This window comes from Vanacampus margaritifer, chromosome 6 (genome assembly GCF_051991255.1).
Source record: "Vanacampus margaritifer isolate UIUO_Vmar chromosome 6, RoL_Vmar_1.0, whole genome shotgun sequence".
Taxonomy (NCBI): domain Eukaryota; kingdom Metazoa; phylum Chordata; class Actinopteri; order Syngnathiformes; family Syngnathidae; genus Vanacampus; species Vanacampus margaritifer.
Window position 1 is genome coordinate 19,531,838 of NC_135437.1, and position 27,210 is coordinate 19,559,047.

General features: G+C 42.6%; 1 protein-coding gene and 1 long non-coding RNA gene across 4 annotated transcripts in view; one reads left to right on the forward strand and one right to left on the reverse strand.

Annotated features, from left to right (window-relative positions):
- Positions 1-5,467, forward strand: part of tle3a (TLE family member 3, transcriptional corepressor a) — a 30,868-nt gene extending 25,401 nt beyond the window's left edge. The window contains exons 13-21 of the mRNA XM_077567533.1: positions 393-525; positions 624-799; positions 1,822-1,895; positions 1,991-2,240; positions 2,655-2,902; positions 3,697-3,844; positions 3,934-4,084; positions 5,029-5,105; positions 5,323-5,467. Of these exons, the coding sequence (XP_077423659.1) occupies positions 393-525; positions 624-799; positions 1,822-1,895; positions 1,991-2,240; positions 2,655-2,902; positions 3,697-3,844; positions 3,934-4,084; positions 5,029-5,105; positions 5,323-5,430 (1,365 nt within the window). The 3' untranslated portion in view covers positions 5,431-5,467. The remainder of the gene's footprint in view (positions 1-392; positions 526-623; positions 800-1,821; positions 1,896-1,990; positions 2,241-2,654; positions 2,903-3,696; positions 3,845-3,933; positions 4,085-5,028; positions 5,106-5,322) is intronic.
- The window catches only part of LOC144053259 (uncharacterized), an 80,965-nt gene that overhangs the window by 6,515 nt on the left and 47,240 nt on the right, over positions 1-27,210 (reverse strand). For all 3 annotated transcript variants that reach the window (XR_013294371.1, XR_013294369.1, XR_013294370.1), the window contains 2 exons: positions 8,939-9,413; positions 5,254-8,788 (listed from right to left, as the gene is read on the reverse strand). This is a non-coding gene — a long non-coding RNA (uncharacterized LOC144053259). The remainder of the gene's footprint in view (positions 1-5,253; positions 8,789-8,938; positions 9,414-27,210) is intronic.

Below are 27,210 nucleotides of genomic sequence, written 5' to 3' on the forward strand. Positions count from 1 at the left end.
AAATCTAGGACGTTTTTGGCAGTGGATTAGGGAATAGCTGTCTATGCTTTAAGTGCATGACTAAACGTCAGGGATAATATTGTCCCGAATCAGGATCAGTCAGGTCCTCGCTGTTAATAGCTCAATGTATTTAACGATTCAAGGATTTTTTTTCCCCCCTTCCCCGCTGCCTCACTAAAAGATTAAAGCCAAAGCAGTAAAAGGATAAAAAGTGCCTATCCCCATTGTGCTTGTAATAGGTTTTAGAATAAATAGCAGTTTATGGCTGTGCAGGACTGTGCGCGTTGTCAGAATTAGACTGGATTAAGTACAGTTTGCTCTCAAATCGTCCGTCTGAATGCTGCCCAGCTTCCCAGATTGTCAACACTCTGGCTCCGTCCTTCCCTCGACAGAATGACAAATCCTCCACGCCCGGCCTCAAGTCCAACACCCCCACCCCGCGGAATGATGCCCCCACCCCCGGCACCAGCTCCACTCCTGGGCTCAGACCCATCCTGGGCAAACCACCAGGCATGGAAGCTCTCGGTTGGTAACATTCTCCTTTCTGGCTCGGCATTGTCATACGCCGCTAAGCTTTGCCGTCCTGTTTCTGCTCAATCTGCCACGTTTCTCTTTGCCTACAGCAGCCCCGGCCTTGCGTACGCCGCTGTCCATCGCAGGATCCTACCCCACGCCCTTTGCCATGATGGGTCATCATGAAATGAACGGCGGCCTGACGAGTCCTGGTGTGTACGCCGGTCTCCACATTTCGCCTCAGATGAGCGCCGCAGCCGCTGCCGCCTATGGACGCTCCCCAATGGTAACTCCTCCTCTCCCGTTGGATATTTGGCCCATATATATATATATATATATATATATACTTACAATTTTTCAACGGGGATCAACTGTAAATTTCAAACTTTTGCAAAAAACTTTACTGATGCATAATGACCAGTAGATGGCGTCAATGTCCCATTTTGGATATGAGATCAGCATAGTTTGAGTCCACTGGGAGAAATACCTTTTTTTTTTGTTTTTTTTGCTGCTGCTGTTGGTTATAAAAGAGCAGAATCTAAACATTTATTTTCTGGTGAAAGCAGAGTGTATATTTTTTAATTTGGTAGATTGAGTCTTCTATCTAATCATTGAACACAACATTGTGTGGGTTTTGAAATTGTCCAAACGCTCTGAATTTGCTGGCAGTGAGTGAGTGAGAAAAGCACATGATGTCAAACTCGAGGCCCGAGGGCCAGATCTGGCCCTCTACATCATTTGATGTGGCCTGTGAAAGCAAATCACGTGTTAACTTGCATGATCTTTGCTAAAAATTTGTACCAAAATTTCAAATAGTCATGTTGTAATAAATAATAGTGTTGAGATTTAGCAATATTTTTGTTGTTACTCTTTTTGCAGCAACCTTAACAATAATTGAACAAACTGTTATCCTTCACTCGTGATCTATCAGTTTCGCTTATATAGTGCGATGAGACGAGCAAACATTTATTTAGTTTCACCGTCATAATGGGAAACCGTAGTTACAAAGTGGCCTGCAACAAAAATGACTTTGACCCTGTGAGTTAAAGATTTTCCTATTGAAACATGCCGTGAATTTGCACTTTGTGACTTGTAAATAATTAAAATGTCCAAAACCGTGATTATCATGACCAATTGTACATCTGACAGAAAAAGAAGCTCAAATGTCAAAACTGACCCAGATGCACTCAAAAGTAAAAGCTTGTTGCCTTGAAACTTCCTTTTGAAATCATTTATTTCACAAGTGCCAATTGTTTTCGCCTTGGTGGAGGTATTAAATAGCCTTGCTTCTGTTTTGTTGTCTTTCAGGGTTTTGATCCTCACACCCACATGAGAGCCCCGGGCCTTCAAGCAAGCCTCACATCCATCTCCGGAGGCAAACCGTAAGTTTTCCCACTTGATTTGTGTGTGGGACGTCCACCTCCATAATGTGAAAAAAAAAACGTTCAAGTACCCCCCCCCCCCCCCCAATTTCCAGTGCTTACTCCTTCCACGTGAGTGCCGACGGCCAGATGCAGCCCGTGCCTTTCCCACCCGACGCCCTGATCGGCCCCGGAATCCCACGCCACGCCCGGCAGATCAACACGCTGAGTCACGGCGAGGTGGTGTGCGCCGTCACCATCAGCAACCCCACACGCCACGTCTACACGGGCGGCAAAGGCTGCGTGAAAATCTGGGACATCAGCCAACCCGGCAGCAAGAGTCCCGTGTCCCAACTGGACTGTCTGGTGAGGCGCCACCGCTGATTCACCGCTCACTCATCGACGCGCATTTTTCACAAGCCGGTTTGCTGTTTCGACAGGTACGAGCTGTTTAAGCAAACGCCGGTTCCATTAGCAGTAGGATGATCCTTTGTTACACGCACACACATGGCGCTGACAGCTCAGCTAGAACCACAACAAGCGAGCTTTCATTCAGTAATGACACGCCCTCTCCATTTTTGAGGGAAGCAGCCGATAACTATTACATGACATTTTGAAAAGAATATAAACACAACAAAGACGACGTGACCGTCAACATCTGTTGAAAAGAGCTTTGAGAAACGCTCTTATTGATTTGTTATGACAGCTGGATTTTTTCATTGGCTTTCCCGAAAGCGCCGAACCCGCATCGATTGTCTTTTTGTGTCCCGTGCGCAACAGAACCGGGATAACTACATCCGCTCGTGTAAGCTGCTCCCCGACGGCCGCACGTTGATCGTGGGAGGCGAGGCCAGCACGTTGACCATCTGGGACCTGGCCTCTCAGACGCCGCGCATCAAAGCCGAGCTCACCTCCTCCGCGCCGGCGTGCTACGCCTTGGCCATCAGCCCCGACGCCAAAGTCTGCTTCTCCTGCTGCAGTGACGGAAATATTGCCGTGTGGGACCTCCATAATCAGACTCTTGTCAGGTGGGAGGAAAGCTTCAAGATAGCAGGATTTTTTATTTTTTTTTGTAATGTTTGCACGACGGCGTAATAGGACCACGTATAAATATATATTTTTTTTAGAGGGTGGGGGCAATATTCCGAGAAAAAAACTCGCCACTTTATAAATTTGTGATTTAAAAAAAAAAATATATATATATATATATATATATATATATATATATATATTTTTTTTTTTTTTAATTTTGATTTATTTTTGTAAAAGTTTTTTTCTTGGAATATTGCCCCCACCCTCAAATTATTATTTTTTTAATAGGGGTGTGAATTGCCTGGTACCTGACGATTCAAATCGTATCACGATTCATAGGTCACGATTCGATACCGATTAATCCCGATCCAAATCTATAAATTGATTATTGCGATTTTTTTTATTTTATTTACCCAAATTTATAAAATACTAATCAGTAAACTTGTACACTGTAAGATTTGTATGAAAATGTATTTATTTATCTGAAAATTCAGGCCTATAACTGAGCCACTGCATTTAACAAACAGGTTGCAGTCTGTTTCATGTTTGAACAGCACTGAAATCAAATATGTTCCATTAATAAAACATTCTTCTATGCTTAATGTGTAAATCCTAACCCTAAGTAAGACGTTTTGTTGAATATTCCCATAAAAAATTGATGTTTAAAAATCGATTCGGCCGCATATCGAATCGATTCGATATTGCCGAATCGATTTTTTCCTAACGCGCCTAATATTTATGCATGGCCCTAATACGCCGTCGTATGTTTGTCCTTGTATTTTGCTTGCAGGCAGTTCCAAGGTCACACAGATGGCGCTAGCTGCATTGACATATCCCACGACGGCACGAAGCTGTGGACCGGCGGCCTCGACAACACCGTTCGCTCCTGGGACCTGAGGGAGGGGCGGCAGCTGCAGCAGCACGACTTCACCTCGCAGGTACGACGCCAAACGGGCGGCCGACGGCAACTCAAGATGCAACGACGCCATCTTTGCTCATTTGTCCGTCGCCACGATTCCCTTTCCAGATCTTCTCGCTGGGCTACTGCCCGACCGGCGAGTGGCTGGCGGTGGGCATGGAGAGCAGCAACGTGGAAGTGCTGCACCACTCCAAACCAGACAAGTATCAGCTGCACCTGCACGAGAGTTGCGTTCTCTCGCTCAAGTTCGCATACTGCGGTATGAACGCACACACGGAGCAAATATGGTCTAAATATGGCCAATTTGACATACGAGCGGCCTCAGTTAATTGTACACAATTAATCATTTGAAAGTGTTGAAAAGAGAGGTGTTGTAAAACTTTGTCTAATTCAGTGGTTCTTAACCCGGGTTCGATTGAACCCCAGGGGTTCAGCGGAGGTCAAGGTCGTGATGATACACCCGGCTTGACCATAATTGGCTGCAGGTGATCAGGCTACATTGTTTGGCCCATTTGAGCTGCAGGGAATTTGGTGTGCTCAGTCGTCGACTTGTGATGGTACATCGTGTGATTTTTAATTGTAATCCCATCATACTTTTCGCTCGTGGCTTTGAATACGAGTTTGGGAAGATGACGTAGCACAATTTTTTTGCTGGTGCCATGTTCGTACCATTTTGATCAATGAAACCGTAGTAAATTTGCCTTTTTTTTTCATAAAGCTGCTGACTGCAGAAAATTCCATTTTGAATCTCTACTGCCACGGGCGGGAAATTCGAACCTGACTCCAGTCTGAAGACTATTGTCCAAAGGCTTGCCCATTGAGTGGTGTTAATTCACTAATTAGATGTTTGAGTAAAAAATGGTCAAATAAAAAGGCTATTGTAAAGATATTTTAGGTCAGATTGTCATATAGAGCAACTTTAACGTTAAATTAGGTTGAACAATTTGGAAAAATAATCCCCCCCCTTGCGATTAGTTTTGCAAGGTTCTCTTTGTCATATATTTTTAATCTTATAAATTAGTTAATAGGTTAGTTAAGATTATTAAAAAAAACATGGATTAATTCGAAAGCTATTTTATCTACTTAAATTATACAAAAGACATAAACATACGTCGGTGTGTAATTTGATTGGCATTTGATCGCAATTTATGAGCACACGCAGGGAAGAAAAGAGGAAGTGACTCCCTCATTTTGGTCTTGCAGGGAAATGGTTTGTTAGCACCGGGAAGGACAACCTGCTCAACGCTTGGAGGACTCCCTACGGCGCCAGCATATTCCAGGTATGTCCATCAATATTCTCTTTCTGTAGCCTCTCCAAAGGCACGCACGTGTTGGGACTAATAGGAAAGGTCACCGCGACCGACGTCGCTCCTATCGGCGAAACCCGAGTTATCGACTTTGCAACTGCGGTCGACTGATCTTACTCACTCAGCTTGAAATGACGCCGAGCACCGCAATCCAAATCCTGAGCCGCGTCTCTTTTGTTTCTTGATCCAGTCCAAGGAATCCTCGTCCGTCCTGAGCTGCGACATCTCCACCGACGACAAGTACATCGTGACGGGTTCGGGCGACAAGAAGGCCACGGTGTATGAAGTCATCTACTAAGATGGCGCCGGCCCATCACAGACAGCATGGATGTTGCCTGCAGCTCCCACGTGGGACATCCAGGAAGGTTTGGCAGTGCCAGACCGAGGTGGATGTTTTTTCCTGGCGAATCTCCGGCTCTGCACTTCCTCACTCATCCAACTTGTACAGCGAGAGCAGTTCCCAAAGGCACTAAGAAGAAAATAATGTTTTGCTGTTTTGTTTTTTGCTTTGTTTCTTGGATATTCTTCCCTTTTTTTTTTAATGTGGAAGTAAAGTTCCATGACACAACTTAGAAGCGGCGCTTCGCTCTGGAGTTTCTCGTTGGAGGTCCTGTGAAAAGTGTACATAATGGAGTTAACAAAAAAAAAGGCCTTTTTATAGATTTATATTTTGGTGTCCAATTACGCTTGTGATGGTTCTTTCTTGTTCTCTGTGATTTTCTGTCCCCTCTGGGAATGAAAATTAGATTACTTTGTAAGAGGATATTCTATTTCCTTCCCCCCCTTTTGCTGTTTTTTTTCCACAATGGTTGTGCTGGATGACCTTTACAGAAATCTAATTTGGATTTTTTTTTCCTCCTCCCTGAAAAACAACCTTTTCCTCCCCCACTGGAATTTGCTTTAACACAGAACACAGATATTTGACCCGTGGATTTTTCTCAGTGGATAATTTGAAAAGGAGGAAAATGGCGGTCCGTGCTACTTTTTGGAGGGCTCGATGAAGACCTCACTGCGGACTGCGGCTGCTTTCAAATGGATTACTATCTACTGAAGGACTGATGACTTTTATGGCGAAGCAGCTGTGACTTGATTTGCAGCCTGCTGATGTGACGTTTCATCGCCTGGCTCAACAAAGCCATCCGTCTCAAAGGCCCTTCTCCATCTCGCTGGTGTTTTTCCGCTTTGTGACTGATCTGCAAGTGAGACGTCATCAGCACATAATGACTTTTTGGTTTGCTTTCCTCGGTATTTCATAATATTCCACTACAACCCGCTCAAAGATGAGAATCGTCTCTCGCGTAAACACGTTGGACTGTCACATTCTTGTCGTCATCCTTGAAGACTGTACAGTTGGCAGTTGTTGATAAGTCAATAAACTGTTTTTGTATAAAAGAAACCAAAATGGCTGGCACTGCTGATGTGAGAATTGATTGCGATGGGAGAGGACCGATACCAGATATTGTATCGGCTGATACCACGACAACTGCCCTTAATTTCATGCAGTTTAAAGGATTTTTTTATTTTGAGATAAATGGGTCTTTCTTTAAAATTATATGCCATAGTTTTTTTGTTTTTTTTGTTTTTTATTTCATGTACCAAAAGTACTAGTGGTATCAGTATAGGTGACTACTCAATAACTCATATTAGTATTGGTTTGAAAGAAGTGAAAACATTAAGAATTTTGAATACAAATTTTTCACTTTTCCATAATTCAGTGTCATTGGAAACAAAGGGCCTCTTTGGATTAAGTTATTTATTTTAGGAAAGGTTTGAATTCTAAAACTTATCATTATCAGCTTGGAAAAGTAGGACGTTATCAGTATAGGTGGTGGGGGGGAAAAGTTTATTGTGCCTCCCTAATGCTGAGATTATACACGTATTTGTATCAAATTGAATGTTTTGGCTCAGGGTTTCAATAATCTCCATTATTGTTTTTTTATTCAATCAAAAAATACTTAGCAGTTTAATTTAAGATGACCTCTTTTTTTTTTTCTTTTTTCTGGAGAGCTCAGTATTGTTCATTCGGTAATTTTACAGATTTAACATGTCATCATCATTGCTCTCTTTAAATTTTATTTAATTTTTTTTTTTTTTTTTAATTTGTATGTGCGTGCGTGTGAATGTGTATTCATTAGTTCAGCTAAAACCTATTAAAAATCCCATACCGTTCACCTAAACCGAATACTTCAGAGTCCAGCTAGAGTTGTGAGGTTGTCAGGAGACCCGAGGAAGGATCAAAGAAAAGAAAGGAAAGTGAAATCCAGCACCGACCAGACATTACCTTCTACCCACCGGGTTACCAACCCCCAAGATGACCTTCTTAGTGGAATTAGATTACATTGATAATCATGTAAAAATAAAGGCCAAAATTATTCATTAAACTGGTAATATTTTGAATTTTAAAAAAATTATTTGGTGAATGATCTTTTGGCTGGAAAGCGGCAGTCCTGTGAGATTTATTATATATTTTGGAAAGGGGGAAACGGGGAGTGATTTGAATGTTTTTACATTTTGCCAAATAATTCGATGTCCAAACATGCATACATATTTTGTTTATGTAAATTAAGATAACCTTCATTAGTACCAGAATCGGCAGATTTGCAAAATTAGGTTCACATGATTATAATACTTTAAAATAAGCTTTTTCATTTTTCATTCATGTCTTACCATCTTCTAACCAGAAGATGCCCACTCAGCAAATATAAATTCACTTTCACTCAAAATTTGGCCATCATGTTTTTTTTGCCCGATTGTTGTTTAGCGTCATAAACAATTGGAGGATACCCAAGGGATGGATTTTCAAATGTGCATTTTTCTTTTTTGCGATTGTTGCCATTCTTTGTGTCTGGCTTGGCTCTCCATCCATTTGCAGAGCGCAGCCTCTTCCATGACAGTAAACGGCGGTAAAAGCATGCAAGCGAGAGTTGACAAGCGTCCCTGGAGAAGCACAAACATGAGAGCAAAGCATTCTGGGTGCTGTTGAAGAGACGGAAGAGCGTTTGAACCTAGAAAACAACAAACTTGGTTCTGCTTCCAACTCACCCGCTCGCAATAGACGCCGATCAAATTATTATTTTTAAATCAGCTTATGGTAGCTTGCCATCTTTTCTTTGAGACGTTACCTGCAGTGCCACTTGAGAAATGTGACGCAAATACTGCTCTTGAATTCCCTCAAGTGGGCTTTTGGGTAGACGAGTACTTTTGAGCGCGGATGAGTTGAATGGGCCCCGGGTCCTTCCACTCCACAGCCAGGCTCCTCTCGGACTTTTGTGAGGGCTCCCTCTTCACAGATGTTGTTGTTGGACTATAATAGCGGGGCCGGATGCTTTCAGCATGGAGCCAACCGCCGTGCCCCGCTCTCACGGGGCCCCATTTATAAACGGCCATAGTCTTTCTTTTCCCACATGGCTGAAGTGCGTTCTTCCTCCAACGTTTGTAGCCCAAGCTTCTCGCTCAAGTACAGTTTTCTTCCTCACTTAATCAAACAAGTGGAATATCTCCTGATGAAAAAGTTGGGACCTCTGAGTGCCTGTTGCTGCGCACTCAGGGGTCATTGTCTCGCCTTCCGCCGATCCGCCTCTCAATGGGGGCCTTTCAGGAGGTTCTCGACAGCAACGAGATCCAGTCTTCCACTTTTGCATGCATTGTTGGAGCCTCTAGAAAATCAAAGGCTGAGGTTATTAATGTCAATACGTGCAAATGGCTGCCGGCAGCTTTGGGTCGCAGCCCGCCAGCCGAGTGTTTCGGACGGCAGAGGGACTGGCAACCGTGATGATGAAATGCGGGAATAATAATCCCTTAATCACCTGAGTATTGCCAGTTTGAGGTTTTATCTGCGATGGATGTGAAAGCCTCCAGTGCCAAGTGATTACAGCATTTGATCTGGGTAATCACGTCTTCGCTGGCCTGCCTTGGGCCCGAAGGCTGCGTCGCTCTAATCCACAGTGCATTCTAGTGGAATCGCATTACACAAAGACCACCGGGGTTCTCCTCCAGAGGGGAGGGGGTTCGCGGAAGAGGTTGTCATGGAAACAGGCTTTTCTTTCTCCATCCCCTACACTCTCTCTCTCTCTCTCTCGCTCGCTCGCTCGCATTCACAGCCTCCTGGGGTAGATAAGCAGAGGACAGGTTCTATGTTTACTTCCCTTGAACCCTCCAATCCTAGCAGGCCGGGTCCTGATAAGACCGGGCCCAGCATTGCCGAGCGACGACCACAGGCGGATGATAAGCAAGCCAAAGCCAAAGCGAGACGCCGTCAGCCTCCAACTAAGATGAAGAAACCTGCAAAAAAAAAAAAAAACAGGATTCATTTGGATTAGGCTGGATTGCTTTTGCCGCTACGGTCAAGACTAACGTAATTTTATGTATTTTTTGGGGACATGCGCACTTGAAGTTGCACTTGACTGGGGAATCCACATAACATCAGCACAATAATAGTCTGGATTAGGATGACCACATTTTCAAAATTACAAACTGGGGCACTACAATTTTTACAATAAATTCTTACCAGGGACTATTTATAACAAATGTAATTGTTAGTCAATCTGGTTTTGTTATTACTTTAGCTAGCGCTAAATGCTATCTTGGTTGACAATTCAACAGCTGTAAATAAACCAATGCACTCACCATGATCCTATTTTTGTTCAGTTCCAGCAGTTTTTGGAAAATTATCTGTCCTTTACTTCATGCTGGTCCCGCATTTGAATATTGGAACTATGCCGCCAGAAAAGTTCACCTTGCGTTGTTGGGTCTGACTGGCAACCACAGCATTAGACTACATTTCCCATGATTCTTAGACACAGAAACAGGAAGTAGTTCTTGTTCCGGTGTTATGAACACACGCCTGCTAGCAATTTAACAGTTACATTTTCCTTTTTAGCAGGTTTGTCGTATGAATCACAATGACAACTATAAGATTGCCATGGCCCAAACAATTGGCTTGTTTACTGAACAAAAAAAGAAAGAAAAGAAAACCAAAACCTAAAAAATGGTACAGGACCTGCGTAAAATTGGGACAAAACAATGCTGTCTAGGACGACGGCGTATTAGGGCCACGTATAAATATATATATATTTTTAGACTTTTTTTAAACTCGTACTTTTGCGAGGAAAAAAAACTCAAAAAGTTACGAGAACTACACGTAGCGTACTACTCGACTGTTTATGCCAACACTTTTCGGTCGAGTTTCCAAATAAGGGGAGAGTAATTGCTTTAGCAGAGTTTAACCAAATGATGTTAAGCATTCGCTTTTTGTAGCGTTGTGTACGGCCACTGGCCAGCGACAAAGACGCCTCGCGTTGCGAAGGTCCACACCCGGACCATCACGCATTTAAGTTAATTTGTTAAAATGTATATTTACTTGTGCATTTATGTTTCCAGAATTTTTATTTACATATTCATACATTTTGGTATTTTTTTTTGTACAAGTATCTGAATTGATGTGTCGAATCTGCTGCTCTCCGTCATTCACTAGCATTTACCTAAAGTATGCTAGCATCTGATTGGATCGTGTTAGTCAGCTGATAGGGCATCAGGAAGTGTTTTGTCACTCTGGCTGCGATGAATGACCAGTAAAGTTTCAATCGAAGAACAGACCAGTAGCATCCACTCCAAGCATTATGAAGTGCTTTAAGAGAGTGGTGCTGGCCCGCATCCAGAGCAACATACCAGACACATCGGACCCCTACGATACATCTAACAACACAAGTCCCTCTCAGACGCCATTGTTGGCACACTCTACTCCTTCCTCTACACAGTGGAAAAACAGGAACTCCCATATAAGGAAGCTCTTCATTGATTACAGCTCCGCCTTTAATACTGCCATCCCAAATAAACCCACCCTTTGGTACTGGCTCCTAGACTTGTTAGGATTTCAGTCAGATTGTCAGAATCAACATGGGCACACCGCAAGTATGCGTCCTCAGCCCCTTTCCTGTACACGCTGTTCACCGACAACTGTGTCGCATACAATACAAGGAATGGAAGCTTCTCGCTACTGTTATTGTAATATTTATATTAGGAGCTTCACTATTAGTGCATTCATTTTGAGTTCATTTAAAGTTTCTTCAAGGCCACTACATTTTTTTAAGGCGCGATTAATGACTGCCCCTTACTTGGAAAACATGTACTGGGGGAAATACAGTCGCAACTTGAACTGTGAAAATTTAGCAGTAATATATTTAATATCCATCCCTGCATTTTCTTACCTGCTTATTCCTTACAAGGGTCGCGGGGGTGCTGGAGCCTATCCCAGCTGCCTTTGGGCATTAGGCGGGGTACACCCTGAACTTGTTGCCAGCCAATCCAGGTATAATAAATGCTATGTATAAAATATATATAAAATATGTACAATATATGCATGTATAAAATATGTATATATTAATATATATATATATATATATATGAATAATAATGCATATATTTGTGGAGACTGGAGTCAAGTTGCATTTTACAATTTTAAAAATGTGCAGATTTCACAAGTTACTTCAGGTTAAAGATTAGATCGCTCTAAATATGCACTGAGCTGTCACAAATGTCTTACAAATGCAATGATGTCATCTAGTGGCAGAGAAATAACCTCAACACGAACCAGTATCACTCCTTTTATTACAGTACAGTACATATTTTTAATTATAACTCAATTTTATGTATTATTATGAAATTACTCTGTCAAAGATGCAGCCATATTTATATTACAGTAGTTTAAATTGTTTTCCACTTTTATGTTTACAAGAATATGGAAAAAAATTCATGCACATTTTATTGTACTATTGAAGTCACGCAATCAACTACGATTCAACATTTTAATCGCCTGGCACCCCTAATTTATATCCAACCAATTTTACACATTTGTTGACGCTGACTTACGATAACGTCAGCAAAGGCCCAAATCTGAAAAGACTATCATGACTGATAACGCCGTGTTGTTGAAGTTATTTTTTGTTCAGTTTTCATTGAATTAGTCTCGTGTCAAACCAAAACAAAATCCCAGTAAGATCATCAGTCAATAATAGCTAGCAGCTAGCAATCTCCCGGCCAATGAGAACATTCCATTCAATTGTTGCAGAAACTGGATCTGGACCTCATTTTTTTTTGTCCCTTAGTCGGTTTCCTCACAAGTAAAACACGATATCTATTTAATGCTGTCCATCGAAGCATCTGTCAGTCCCAGTATTCCCACGGCGCCTTCCCAAAAGCAGAGGCGCATTCGATTGAAAAGACAGACCAATAATCTTTGCAATGGATCTCTTTTCCAAAATATATGATGACATCATCATGTTTTCTCCTTCGAAAGCCCAGGGGAGCGCCGTCTGTCAGATTGCACTTCTCTCTTGGCCGCCCCGGCCCGAGCAGAAACAGCCGCCGTGTGTTAATAGAACCCAGAGGCACTCTGAAACCCGACTACCCATTCTGCTTTACGCGCTCAGCCAGGAGATTAAAGTCAGGGAAACATTACTGGAGTGGGGGGGCGCTGGATAATTGCCCCCGTGTCTCCAGCAGACAAAAGGCAACATTGGGCAATTCCCCTGGTCAATTGTCAGGAGAGGCTCAAGGATCCTTCAAGGCTGCGGCAAATTGTACGCCGTTGTCCGGCACACTAGCAATCTGTGGATATTATCAGCCTTCCGTATATCCTTGGCCATAATGACGACTTGCACTCTCGTAATGGAGTGGAGGCAGCAGATAGACTTTGTGTGTACGCTTCCAATAGGAAAATTACGGCCTCGCTCGCCATTTTGCTTGCTTTCATGTTTTGAAATCCCCATTTGTATTCAGAGTTGTTTTTTTTTTTTTTTTTTTACATTCCCAAGTGTTTGCACTTCTCTCGTCACATGATTGCAACATTCTTCCCTAAGGGCTACTTGAACCTGACGTAAGGGAAACACCTGCAAGCAATTGAGATCATAATAGGTTGCTTTGGCCTCGGTCCTCTTTCACATTTTCTCTTTGGCACGTTTGGACGGTCAGATTTTAGTACACAAGACTTTGTTCCTCAAAACAAATTTTGTACAGACAGAAACGTGTGTCCAAAAGAATAATGGCCGTAATATATATGCCAAGTCTGAAGTGGCGCTGTAGGGTTGGTTGCCACAGGGAGTTAACGGAAAGCGTAGAAGAAGAACCAGCGAAGAAGACAACCACTGATCTGAATAGCCGATAGGCCAAGACTTTTGAAGCCGCCATATTACTCCTCCCAAGAAATGTTTCTCGGCATACTATCCTATACATTTACAACATCCAAATTAGAGACATTACTTAGTAGAAACAGAATGACTTATGATGTTTTTAAATTTGTTAAACATAAACAAGAGGACTTCACACATTTGACAACTCGCCTTAAATACATGTATAAATGATATGCTTAATGACGTTTACAGGAGGAAACTTGCATATTTTTTTATTCATTAAATAATTATAACTGTAATTCAACAAAAGATGACTCCGCCAAATCTAATATTGGGGTCTAGGAAGTGAGCGATAAAAGAAAAAGGGGGTCTTCAAAGTAGTTTATACAGTAGTCTGCTAGCGAGATGGGAGGAGTAAGATGGCTGCCCTGTCGCTTCAACGGCTTGCACGAGCGTGTATGGGTGATCGGCTATCCAGTCATAAATACAGATCAATGAGACGAACACAGGAGACGTGACAATTCCAACTGATTCAAGTACAACATCACGCAAAATATTTAAATATGTAAAACAAATACACAATATTCTGTGGGCCTTGGAAAAACAGTCAAAATCTAGTAAACCAGCCAGGAGCGAAGGGGGTTGCTTCAGTGAAAATGGCTGGGAGTCAATGAGATAAAGTAGCTTTCGATTAATTTGATAACTGATTAGGGTGGGCTGTGATGTTCACAATGCGAGCCCGAGGGAAGTTTGATGTCAATTTTAGTTGACAGCAGAGGGCGCTACAGGATGGCAAATATTATTAATTTGCATAATTCTTAATCCACAAACTCAACATCCATTATAATACCGTGTTAACACTAGTGCGGGCATATAGACTATACTATTGCAAATAAAATTCTGTCACAACAGGCCGCGTAGGTTCTGTTTTGATGGAAACGATGCCCAAGACTGTGAAGATTTGGATGTGCCGCCCTCGCTGCCAATAAGCAGCCTCCATTCCGAAAACTGTGCCGATAACCTTGAGATGGACAGAGGGACGTCTCCGGCAGTTAATGAGCTGCTGTCAAGTGTTAAGGCTCCGTCCAAATGAACAGAAGCCTTTGTCAGGTGCTCTCTTTTTCGCTCAAGCACTTTGCAATTTTCTCCCTCTACCTGCTTCACGCTCCAGTGGCTCTGTGTTGTCTGGCTTTGGCTCTGAGCAGCGCTCATTGTCACGGCGCTTCATGTTTGGAATTAGCCGCTTAATGAGAACAAAAGGAATTAATTGGTGGTTTTAAGCCTAATGAGACGCCTGTGAAATTAACGGGCCTCATCAATAGAAACAAATAAAATCCTCCAGCTTGTTGTTGGGGAGCGTTATTGTGACAAAGCGTTTGACACAATGATGAATAGCAGGTCGGGGGAGACCATCTGTGCTTTTTTTTTTTTTTAAACCCCTGTAGGAGGGGTGGGGGTTGGGGGGGATGTGGGTTGGCTGTAAGCAATGGCGATAAAAAGAATGATGAGAGAGAGAAAGAAAGTTGAAAGGAAAAAAACAAATTTGCTGGATTTATTCATCGTCCTCTAGCATGATACCACTGTCCAGCCATGGTTACAAAAGAAATAAAAAAAAAACACGTGAATTAGCATGTGAAAGGTACTTGCTGTCAGACGATGGGCCCAGAAAGCCAAAGAGCTCTGATTTGGAGGGATATTTAACCTCCATTCAGACAGCAACAAAAGCTTGGCTGTCACGCTGAGAGCTCTGCTTCAGCCTGATTGGGGCTTGCTTGCGAGAGGGGGGAGGGGGTGGGGTGGGGTGGTGCAGGGGGGCTGGCAACCAGGATCACAGACCTCATTTGTTCCCCCTCTTTACTTTAGCCTGTCTCTATTCCCACTGAAGAGCTGCATTTCCTCTTAGCAGCCCCTCCCCTTCCCCGCTTCCTCTTCCCTCAAAGTTGTAAATGTAGGACCCGAGGAATAAATTGGATGGGAAGGAGGCAGCCGAGGGAGGAGTAATACATCTCTATCATGTCCGCCGACCTTTTATTTACAACATTGTTGCCCGCTTGGCGCGCCCGCCTCGCTTCTGTCGCAAAAAGAGGAAGCCGTCGACGTGATGGGGGCCGCTTATCTGCACGTCGGCAGCTCCGCCCCCCTGCCCGCATTCTGGCCACCCAGCCGGGGCCGGTCGTGCCCGGTCTGTTTGTGTATCATGGAGAAAGCGCTCGCTTTCCTGTGCCTGGCAAATAAACGGGCGGGCGGGCGGGCGGGCTGTCTCGGCGTTGTTTAGCTCCCTGGGCGGAGATAAGGAATTCTTTGATGGGCTCGAGAGAAACGAGAACGATTTAGAGCGGCTAATCTGATTTACACTGAGATGCTGTGGTCATTGCAAGGAGCAGTAATTACATGGAGGGATTATGTGCACACCCCAGTAGCGCCCAACTTGTAGGGAGGAGAGATAGTTCAAGGTTTAAGGCATGAGGAGCGCTTGTTGCCGCAACAACTGCTGAGCAGTTTATGGTGCTGATTAAGTATTTGAAGGCACTGAGAAAGGAGCTTTTGGGAAACTCAGACCAGGGTAATAATTTTTTTAAGGGAATATTTGGTGTAACAGAACAGTATAAACAGGAAAGTTGCAGCTTGTAGTATCAATTCATATTATATATTCATAATTCATATTCCTGTATAGACAACGGTATCCAGACTATGTGGAATTGCCAATATGGAGTAAAAATCTTTGACTGGCAAATAGTTCCGAATATATTTCCAAATACGTTTGAATTTACGTATTTGTAGGCTAAATGCTGATAAATGTTTTTCCATACTGTAATGCCACGGTGTATTGACTTGCACATGCGCTAGTAAAAAAAGAAGAAGCTATTTTATAGCATATGGCCAACGTTAAGCCAACAGGGTCAAAAATTAAGTACGTAAACATTGTATATTTTGTCATTTTTAGGATTTATTATTATGTCTGCAGTGCATGATATCCATACGGTATTTTTTCCCCATAATGCCACGGGGTATGCACCCCAAGTCAACACCCCGTGACATTATGGTGAAAAAACGCTAGGTTTTTAGCATTTAGCCTACAAATACGTTACCGTCAAACTTGCAAATATGCTTAAACGTATTTGCCGGTAAAAATGATTACTCCACTTTTTTTTTAAGATTAAATTAACATGAAACATGATTATTTTGAACGTTTTTTTAAAGCACAAAGTCTGGTCGCCAAAAACATCTCTCTTCTCAACCAGGTAGCTGAAATGCCTGAAATGGTCTCCTACGTAGCTAGCAGCACTAGCATTAGCGGCAGCCACAGCTTTGCTCACTCCGGTCAGATGACAATCTCCGAAAAAAGTAGTCTCGTCAAACACTGTTGGATGATGCTTGCTAGAGAATTAAAAAACAAAGTGACATTCAAATAATAATATTGTCAGTTACATTAAATTTGATGAGTAGATGAAATGGAGCTACAGAATTTGCCATTTCAAAGACAACACAGATTGATGTCTTAGGGTATTGTAATTTTCCGTTTCGATGCTGTATCGCTAATGAATATTCTCCATCAACAATTATATAAATGAAGTATCCAATGTGACTGTACTGTACAATGGTGTTGTGGTGTCAAAGTGCTCAAAACAAACACACTCTTGTCTGCTTTTTCTTGAAATTTGATATTCTTTTTTTTTTGTTTGTTTTTTTTTCTGGAGAAATTTGATATTCTTGTCGCCAACCAATCTCTTAACGACAAGTTTTGAAAAAGACATGGCAGGGACTAGGTGACATATTACAAAATATTTCATGAGCCTGAGCAATGGTAGCCCATAAGTGATTGAAAAACAAACAAAAATGCTAAATTCCCAAGGCAACAACCTTTTTTTTTTTATATTACCACTAAAATTAAACTTTGATGTCAAGTTGGATTTAGAATCTTCAACTACGGTAACTTAAGAATGATATTTTGGGGATGTCGGAGGAAACTGGCTTACTGGAGTGACGTCATCTTTTTTGTGCCAGACATGAGCATGAAACATGTTTACAGAAACCGCACGAAGCATACGTTCCGCCACGTCTGATTTCCAACGTGTGACGCATGAGCGCTCTCGACGTGGACGTTCCCTGGCGAGGTGCACAAAGCACATATCCCCCCCCCCCCCCCCTTGCCATTTATCAGCATATTTAAAATGCACAGCTGAAGATTTGCACCAGCAGCGCCATCACTTCATCCGCAGCAATGACTCGCACGCTTGGCTGCCGTTTCTAAAGTGTGCTTGGCTAATCCACTCGTTGCTTTGTGCCTTCAGTGCCGTGAACCGTGGGGCACCCGCTTGGATGCCCCGTGCATAAATTACTGCCATAGAACATAAAGCGCCGGGAGGATTTTCCTTAACGATCGCCAACGCTTTAAACGCTTCTGCTTCAACAGTCGATATTGCTCAGCCCATTCAATTATTCAGCGGCCCGTCCCTCATTAACAAAATCCCGACCTTGACATGTCTGCCCTATTTCTCTCCCCCCTGACAGACTCGGCTCGCCAAACGACTCTGTTTGCTCTGATATTGGCTGGGAAATCCATGCATATTGATAAGTTGTTTGCAGTGTAATTGAAAATGTCAGTTATGAGGCCCGCGCAGACAAAGGTCGGCTCCATGAATAAAAGCTGACAGGCTGTTATGTATGGAGCGCATATTGCATCAGAGGATGAATTCTGTTTTTATACACTTGAATGAATCACCCACCCCCCCCCCCCCCCACCGTCTCCGCCCGCCACATGCGCGCTCATTATTTGCCCAACGGACCCATGCTAATGACCAGAGCACATTGTTGTAAGCCCGAGCTAATTACATGGAACCACTCTGCATTTTCATATAGCTTTGCGCATTAGTTTGTGGTAAGTTGATTGAAATTCAAATCCACTTGCAAAGGTCAAATTGTTCATCATTCATATCTCATGGTCTGGGTAAATAGCCACAGCTCAAAGATTCGATTGGACTTGTGAATATTTTCATCAAATTGGCCAGCCATGAGGCAAAGCAGGTGTCCTTTGGGTTCCTATTTGATCTTCAGCATGCGTTGCGCAACAGTGTCGGGAAACGTCCGTCAAAAGCGCTCATGCTTCGCGTAGGCCCGCTGCGTGACCAGCTTGCAAATTACAACACGATAGCGACAACATTGCTAACCTAAATAGACACACACAAAATATCAAGCATACGCACCCAAAAAAATAGATAGCAGCAACCAAAGTGATTTCATGCTTCATGACTTGAATATATTAAGCTAACAGAAGTCTTCTGATGATCACAGAGATGAGACAACACATTTGCCTTTGGTTTCTTCTTAGTTTGCTTGCGAATGGGAGATGGCGGCCATCTTTTCAAGAAAAGACCATTCATTACGTATCATGATACAAGTTTTGTGATACGATTCAAGGATGCCACATTTTAAGTTTTACCATTCAAATCTTCGAGAGATGACACCTGGGAGTGTTTACGTGTGTGCAGGAATGCTTAGCTAGCTTTAGCTGTTGAGCATTCAGTCAATAAAGCCCATTTATTGTCATTACTTCGCTTTTGGCCTCTGATGCCGTAGTGGCGCGAATGAAGTTCGCAAACTTGGATGCTGGACCGAAAAGACGAACCCTTATAGGTTAGCTTAATGCTAGCTAGTTTGTACAATAGACATGGATGGGCGACACGGATGGATTTCAAACCTTACCAAAAGCAAAAAACACCAGAGTTTTGCCGTTGGTTATTGGATTGTCCTGGAAATTGAAATAAGTTACTTTTTAAACTAAAAACGGAAAATCTTTGTGTAGGTGCAAGCAGGTGGCCAGTCTTGGTATACTCGGATATGTTTTTTATAATAAGTGAATGTGAAGCTTGGTGAACCGCTTTTGGACAACATATGGTGTGGAAGTGCTATCCTTGTAAAAGTGTACTAGGTTTTTGGACTATGATGTGTTTTAGTACAATTAGCAGAGATGGTAATTGCAGGTCCAGAAAGTAAAAACTCTTGCCACAATTTGGCTTTAGCTACAGCTGCTTGTACTCAACCGGCAGGTAAACGAGGTCATTACGAAAAGCACCAAGTGGCTAAAGCCAAACTCTGGCAGGGTTTTTACTTTCTTGACCTGGTTTTCCAATCTCTTGACAATTAGCAAGCCATTTGACTTGATTGTGGACTTGCTGCTCGAACGGTAAATGAATAGCCAATGTGGATTATGGCTACCCGGGTGTACATCTCTCCAATAAAAGCCAATTTAATACGTGGGGTGCCATATTAAAGTGCAACCGTTTGGTTCGATCTTTCACATCAAAACCGATTTTCCGATTCCAATCAGTTTTTGTGACACCCCTAATAAATATGGCAGTAAGACTATTAAACTAAGAAATTATTACTTAAAAAATAGGATGATAAAAACATTAATCTTTAAAACCCTGTGAAATTCTCTAAACCGTTTCATCCCTAATCAGCTCGGCAGGGGTGCGATCCGCGGGTTAGAGTGCTTGCCACTATTTCTACATAAACAAAGATTTGAACCTCAATCCCCAGGAGTCGGTGCTGGCCAACAGGCCCCCACGCCCGCCAGACCCCACCCTCCCCGCCGGCTGAGTAGTGGCTGCCTGCTGGTTCTTTAATCGATTGCTAATGGGTTCAATTCCAACGTTGAGGAGCTGCTTGGAAGCCGGCCTTGAGACTGAATGAAGTGGAAATACCATTTGCGGCTTTATGAGCCGTTATACTGCAGTGAGAGACCTCTATTCGGCATGCTCCATCGAGCTGCACAGACTTGTGCACAATTGCCTGATGGTTTTTCTTACGCTCGCTCCTGCTGCTTTCGTCTCAGTGCTTTACGTTTACAACGTGCCCTCCGGCATTTCCATCTATTCAATCTGCAACAAAATAGCTTTGCTTTGCTGCATTTTTCACAAGCCGTGATGGGACGGCTGGGAGGTAACGACCATATCTTCCTTGTACACGCGAGGCCCAACAGATGAATTCTGTCTTTAAAGTGTTGTATTATTTATCGTTTTGTAAGTCGGGCTCGCATGTCTTTTTGATCACAGCAATGAGCACGCGGACCAGAATAGATGAAATAATAATTTATGAAACTGCGGGGATCTCTGGTTGCGATTGCACCGTGTGAAGATGCTGCTGTGCGAGAGGTTTGGCCTCGCACCCCACTCTCCCTGGTTTACAGCTCTGCCCAGGGTTCCGCAGTCCTCTTAAGAGCTTACTCTGGCTGAAATGCAAAGCTAAGCAGCCAACGCTGCTCTACATTTCACAGCCAGTCCCAGCAGACATGTGCTCTTTGAAGCATTTCTGGGCCAGGGATACAAGCCTTGTTTGTTCAGTGCTTCTGGAGAGCGAGTGAGGAAAAGAAATGCAAGCTATTTTTTTTCCTTTCACCACAGTAGAGAGTAACATTCTTTGACGTCTTAACAGAAAGCTGTGTTTTACAGTGCTTGCTGCCAGATGCCTTGCTAGAATAACCCGTGTCAGACGGGAAGAGAAATGAATGCTTCATTGAACTAAAGCACTGCTTAGTGATGTGGGATGGAGGAATTGCTGAGGAGAAAATGAGTACTGGGGGAGGATGCGATAGTATGTGGGGGTCAATTCTCCAAGGGAAGTGTAATTCTCAATTTTGAGTATAAGCACAGTCGCAACCGTGTTGTGAATAATTAACATGCCGTGCACATCTTCCTGGATATCTTAAGCCCCCTTACTGTAGTTTTTTGATAGGTTTGGTGCCTATCTTTTGGGGCGAAAAAAGACTTTGACCCCATATGGGGTATTTTGTCCAAAATTTGTACCGCTCAGAATTGAGGAACTGCTTGAGAATAGCTAGCATCTAATGAGTTAAAAATACATTTGCTAATCCACTGGTTCTCAAGTACCCCTATCTAGCTTGTTTTCCATGGCTCCCTCAGCCAACACAGCTGAGGATCGTTATCAGGCTTCATTCAGAGGTTGCTGATTAGCTGATCGTTTGAAACGCCTGTGTTGGCTGTGGGAGACATGGTTGGATAGGGGGTACTCGAGGACCATTGTGCTAATCGACCTTTACGTTCCCGATAATCGATTCAAGAAATGTCATCAAATGTCAACTGAGAATCGTCGGTTTAAAAAAAATAAACAATCCTGTGGATTATAGCAAAGAAGATTTAAGGCCCTTTGTGTTTTGCTGTCATACAATGTCAGCATGGAGTACTGCACCGTGTCACGTTTCTCATCTTTGTTGACTTCATTGTGTGATGTCAACCAATCTAAGTGGTTGACACAGCTCTCGTCACCCCCCCGTGAGGGAAACGCAACCCGGTTTGAGGTTCGCGGTGAGCTGAACCGAACTCGTTGTTTTGATCTTCTGCAGAATAAGCGGAAGCCTGCCGCAATCAAGGAACCAGATGATACCGGTTGACCAGCTGTATCTGGCGCTAGCAGCAGGCTACAAAGCACATGTTTGTGTTTGTACTCGGCTGGCTCATCTTCCAGCAGCAAGTAGAGTATGACAGGATTTACATGCGCGTTCCTAATCTTTGTCAGCGAACCTGTTTCGGGATGTAATTCACATGGTATGTCTTTTGATTCGGATTAGTTCGGCCAATCCTCTTACCCGCGGCTCAGTATAACTTATCACTGACAAGACCGTCTCGTGGAGCAGCACAAATCCTCATATCCACCCCTCCCAGACTCCCAACTCTTAATTCTAATCTGTCCAAATCTGATCTGAGACTTTAACTTCCAAATACCTCTTGAAAGCCAGAGCTCAAACTGAAGTTCATGCGAGGGCTTTGGATTACATAAATTGAGGTTAGGGATTTCCAGTATGGCTTTATGGTGGAGAAGAAAGCGGGATTTGAATGTCAGTTGAGGGGCAAATGTTCTTCATTTTACCTTTTTGTCCCTTTGCTGTTTTAAATTAAGTACTCGTTACTGATGCTTCGCTCACTTATTCAGTCTTGAAAAAAAAAAATTCTCAATGCACTTGATGACATTCTTTGACATCAAACTACTATGAAGTATTTAAATGTATGAGTCACACTCATGATCCTTTAAAGTTCTTTATAATTCAATAAACAGGATTTAAAGTGGAGCAGGCATGCCCCACTTTTTCTGCCTCAGCCGGAAGCCCACAAACCGGCACTTATTAAACGTTGTAAGATTATGCGTTAATCTCGCAGAACACATGTTGGGTGGAATAAAAGCAATTTTATTTCTGAAACACTACTCCGCTCTCCATAATCTTATCCTGGCGTCTGCTACAGAATGTGAAACGATGCCGCATTTTAACGGACGCTGAGCGGCGCGGCTCTTAAAGCGTTACAAGCCATTAGTAGTACCTGCGCCCGATTTGGACTGCACCTGCAGCCTCAAGACAAACTCGGTTCCCGGTCGCAGAGGATTTAGGGGCCGTGTACTTTGCTCTTGGTGAGACAGTGTGTGAAGATGACGATAAGCCAAAGCTGTAAATCCCAGACTCAGCTGTCTTATCTGGGCCGCGCGGCGTGCTTTAATGGAGGCGGCTCACTGTCTGAGCTTGAGCTGGAATCGCATTAAGATTCCCCTTCACCTCGACCAGGCATGTTTGTTGTCAGTTTTTGATTGAATCTCATGTCTTCTCGGTTAAAGTCACCCCGCGGTTTAATTCTTCTGACTACTGTGTTTCCAAGATGGAACAGTCTGGTTTAATCTCTCGCCACATGCAAGAATGACAACAAAGCTTTTAATAATATTACAAGAAGTGTGACAGATTTTCCTTTTTTTTGTAACAAGCAAAAACCTCACAAAGACATGATCACAGATTTATTCATGTTAGAGAAAAGAAAAGAAAGTTTGACTACAAATACTTCTTGTTTGCCACTTGAAGGCAAACTTAAGATCCCTAAATTGCCTTCACTGTTTGAGACATTTCATTGTGTGAAAGCTTTCAGCATTCACAAGTTACTCTATTTTTAATTAGTCCGTCGTTTTTCGTCCTTCAAATACATTTCTTGACCGATTCAAACCAATGCAACTTCCTCATATTCCCAAAATTCCCGCTGTGAAAGCTATTATTTTTCTCATTCTAAACATTCACCACTTTTCCACAATTCAACATTATCCATTCCAAAAATCCCGCTCCCAATAAGACATTCAACAATTCACTCCCATTCGATATTCAAAATGTTCAGCTCATTTAATTCACCTTGGGATCAATTTTAAATATTGCTCAAATTCCAAACATTTGGTTTTACCTATATTTTGAACATTTCCCACTGACAAAATTACCCACTCAATTCGAGGGTATGAGTTAGGGCTCGTATCGTTCCTACTCAAAATTCATTATTGTTCATATTCAAAATTCAAAATGTTCAGCTCATTCCTTTCACTTTGGGAATTATTTCCAACATCTCCACAATTCCCACAAACCAAAAATTCCATATTTTTCACTGACATATTGCACCTTTTCACCAACATCATTTCACCTAATTCCTTATAATTAAATATTATTCCATATCATTCCACATCATCACCACTACCATTTAAGATCCTTCTATGTTGTTCAATATCATTAAAGATCATTCCAAATCATTCAACACCATTCGACATAAATCCATTTCTTTCAACAACATTCCACCTCATTCAATATCATTCCATGTCTTTTTATTTTTTGCATTCACACGCATTTTCTCCAGAAGTTGCTTCATCTGGTTTCGAATAACAATGCATATTTTTTACAGTAATTTCCTGAAGTCGTGATTGACTTCCACTCCTTTGCCTTAAAAATGTCTTTAGTTGCTTTCACAGCATGCTTCGGGTCATTGTCCATCAGCACTGTGAAGCGCCATCCAATGAGTTCTGAAGCATTTGGCTGAATATGAGCAGATCATTTGACCTAAAGCACTTCAGAATTCATCCTGCTGTATATATACGGTGGTAATTCCAGCACCATTCTAGACTGTATATTGTGCAGAGGTTCAAACCACAACCAAAAGGCTTACTTTACAAAATAACTACAAAATGTTAGTTTTCACGTGAGTAGTCACCGTATGACGCTTTTGCTGCTTGATCTGCCCACTGCGCACCTATATGAACATGTATAGGTCCCGCCCACCAGTTGCATCCCGGCCTGTTTACTCAGGTGCCTGCTCGTTGGGTGCAGTGCTGAACTCCTGTGCAGACTTTAACACTCCGCTGCCTCTCAGGCAAATGCCAAAACAAATCTTGTCATAATTAGCAGTAATCCTACTCATTACCATCTGCTTAATTATCCTATTAATAGCACTTCCTGGGAGAGCTTGTTTGCCGTGCACACAAATGTTTGTTCCTAAATTAGCAGACAAGAAGACAGCTCCATTGTTCAAACAGCAGCTTTGACAAAGCAGAACAGGCAGGATTAACAGCACACAGAGCGGGCCACCAGCTCATCTCCGCTTGGCGCTGACAGGCAGGGAGGCGGCGGCACGGGCCAACAACAGCACTCGGCTCCTGTAAGCTGCTGTAAATGTGCATAGTCAAGTGCACACAATCAGCGATGGCCACTGGTGTCATGGCAAGGCAGCTGGGAAATGTGAAATAAGTACACCAGACCGGAACAAAGCAAGGCACAGGTGCCTGGAATGTTGTCCAGCTGTGCATCGTTTATGTTAATGTTTAGTCTCTCGTCAACTCGGTGACTATCACAACAACAACATAGCACATTGAACGCATCATTCGGCATCAACAACAGAGGAGAGCAACGGTGTTTTCGATATACTTGTTGGCATGCGGATGTAGGGGCGTTAGCGGCGTTAGGCGATTAAAATTTATAATCGTAATTGAATCGCATGACTTCACAAGTTAACTCACGATTAACCCACAAATTTTATATCTGTTCTAAATATACAATATTTTTTCCCTAGGTTTTCATATTCTTGTTAAGAAAAGTGGGGATTTTTTTTTTTTAACTAATAGAAATATTTCAAATAAATTTTGGACGTCTATAGCCGACAATGGCAGTGAATGAGCTAAGTGACAACACATGCTACAAAATTATCAAATTCATTCTTATCCAAGTCCCAAAATTATGAATCCACCACTGATTCAGAACCAGAAAGAGTACCTCATTCTACTTTTTTTTCCAATGAAAAGAAGAACTGTGATGAGCCAAGTAGGTACCATGCAGTAGAAAAGCAGCAAGAAAGCAATCCAAAAATCTCCATCACTGTTCAAACACCCCTCCTATCTCACAAGCTAATGTTAGCTTACAACATGTGACTTTTTGTCAGCTCCCATACATGCACACTTCCTAATATTAGGGAATTAGATGTGTCTATTCCATTAAAGTTTCCAAACAGGAGGAACGCTTTTAAAGTAGATAAGGCAAGTGCTCAGGGTGAGATGAAGAGCAGCCAGTGAGCTAAGCACACAACCTGAGCAGACCCAACACCTCACGCTCTGGCAGGCCTATACATTATAAATGAAAGCTCTCTCCCTCTCCCTACATGTAACCCCAACACACACACACACACACACACACACACACACACACACAGCGCCATAGCTGGAGTAAGCAGAGCCTGCAGCACTGTCAGCCCACTGATGTACAACACTCTGCCCTTTGTTCCCTGTACACAAACACACTTTCCACATGAATATTTTACAAGAAATTTACTCCACGCTTGTGATTTAAAGCATTTTCTTGTTAACAATGTTGTTTTCTCTATTCCGCCGTGCTGAATTGTGAAGTCAACACGTCAGAGCGAAGACATGCCTATTAGATTATACCACTGCGGATAAATGATTTCTGGCAAGGCGCTTGTGACTTCATGCGCGGTGCCTGTGTGTTCTCCTTGGAACATTTTCCCTCAGGTTGCACTTGCAGCTATTAGTTAAGAGGAAGGCAAAATGTGTTTAATGCGGTTTGCATACGAGCGCGTCTAGGTAATGTGTGTACAGATTAGGCACTTATGCATAATATCCCTTGCCTTATTGTTGCCGCGTTTTCCTCAGATCTGTCACGAGTGTGGAAAAATGCACGGCCATGTGATGTCACGTGTTTGTTCTTTTTGTCACGGAGAAGGCAAGGATCAATGGCTTTTCCTCGCAAGAGTGAAACATGACAGACAGAACGAAAGGCTTTCATGAGAAATGAATGAATAATTTATGGTTTCTCTCTCGCTGTGCTTTGTTGTGTCTCATACAGATGGGATTACAGAGGGCTAGATCTTGGAAACGTATGAAAGATTAATTTGTGATCTGGGACACTGCTTGCTTACAAAAGGACTAAATAATGATTTTACTGAGAGTGGCAGCGATCTGGGAACGGGTGTGATGCGTACAGGGGCCGGACACAAAGAGCCGACGGAGAAGAGCGCTCACAAGAACGAATAATGCAGTCTGACAGATACTCCGAAACTTTGTGGAAAAAAAATCAACCTCAGCTCTTAAATGTAAGTCTCGTAATGATGATTGATTTACTCTCTGTGGTGATAAAACAAAATGAAAACACTGAAGAAATGAATTATTTTGGTTCTGATGTCAGAAGAGGAAAGATTGTTTTATCTTTTTAGCATAAGAGAAACTAAAAGCTCCTCTAGATTATTTTGCTTTTCGTTGTTGTTGAAGTTAAATGTACCCAATTGGATTTATAGTTAATAGTTTTACTTGGAATTTGTTTTACGTGGGGGTGGATGGCACAGGTAGATGCTGCTGTCAGTTGATTGGTCATCGGACAGTTGTTTGTCTCATGACAATAATGACCATTTAAAAAAAAATCTTTACTATGCAGAACAAGGATTAAAAGCTGTGTTTTGTGGCACATTGCACTATAACAGGGACAGGCAACTGGCTGACCCTGATCACACTTTAAGTGGCCCTTTGAGTAATTGTTTTTTTTTTTTTTTGAGGGGGAAAACCCCCCAAAACAATATATTTAAAAAGAAATAACAGACCTAAAATTCTTCATTCAATAGTTTTTCGTGAAAGAAAAAATGGTGGTC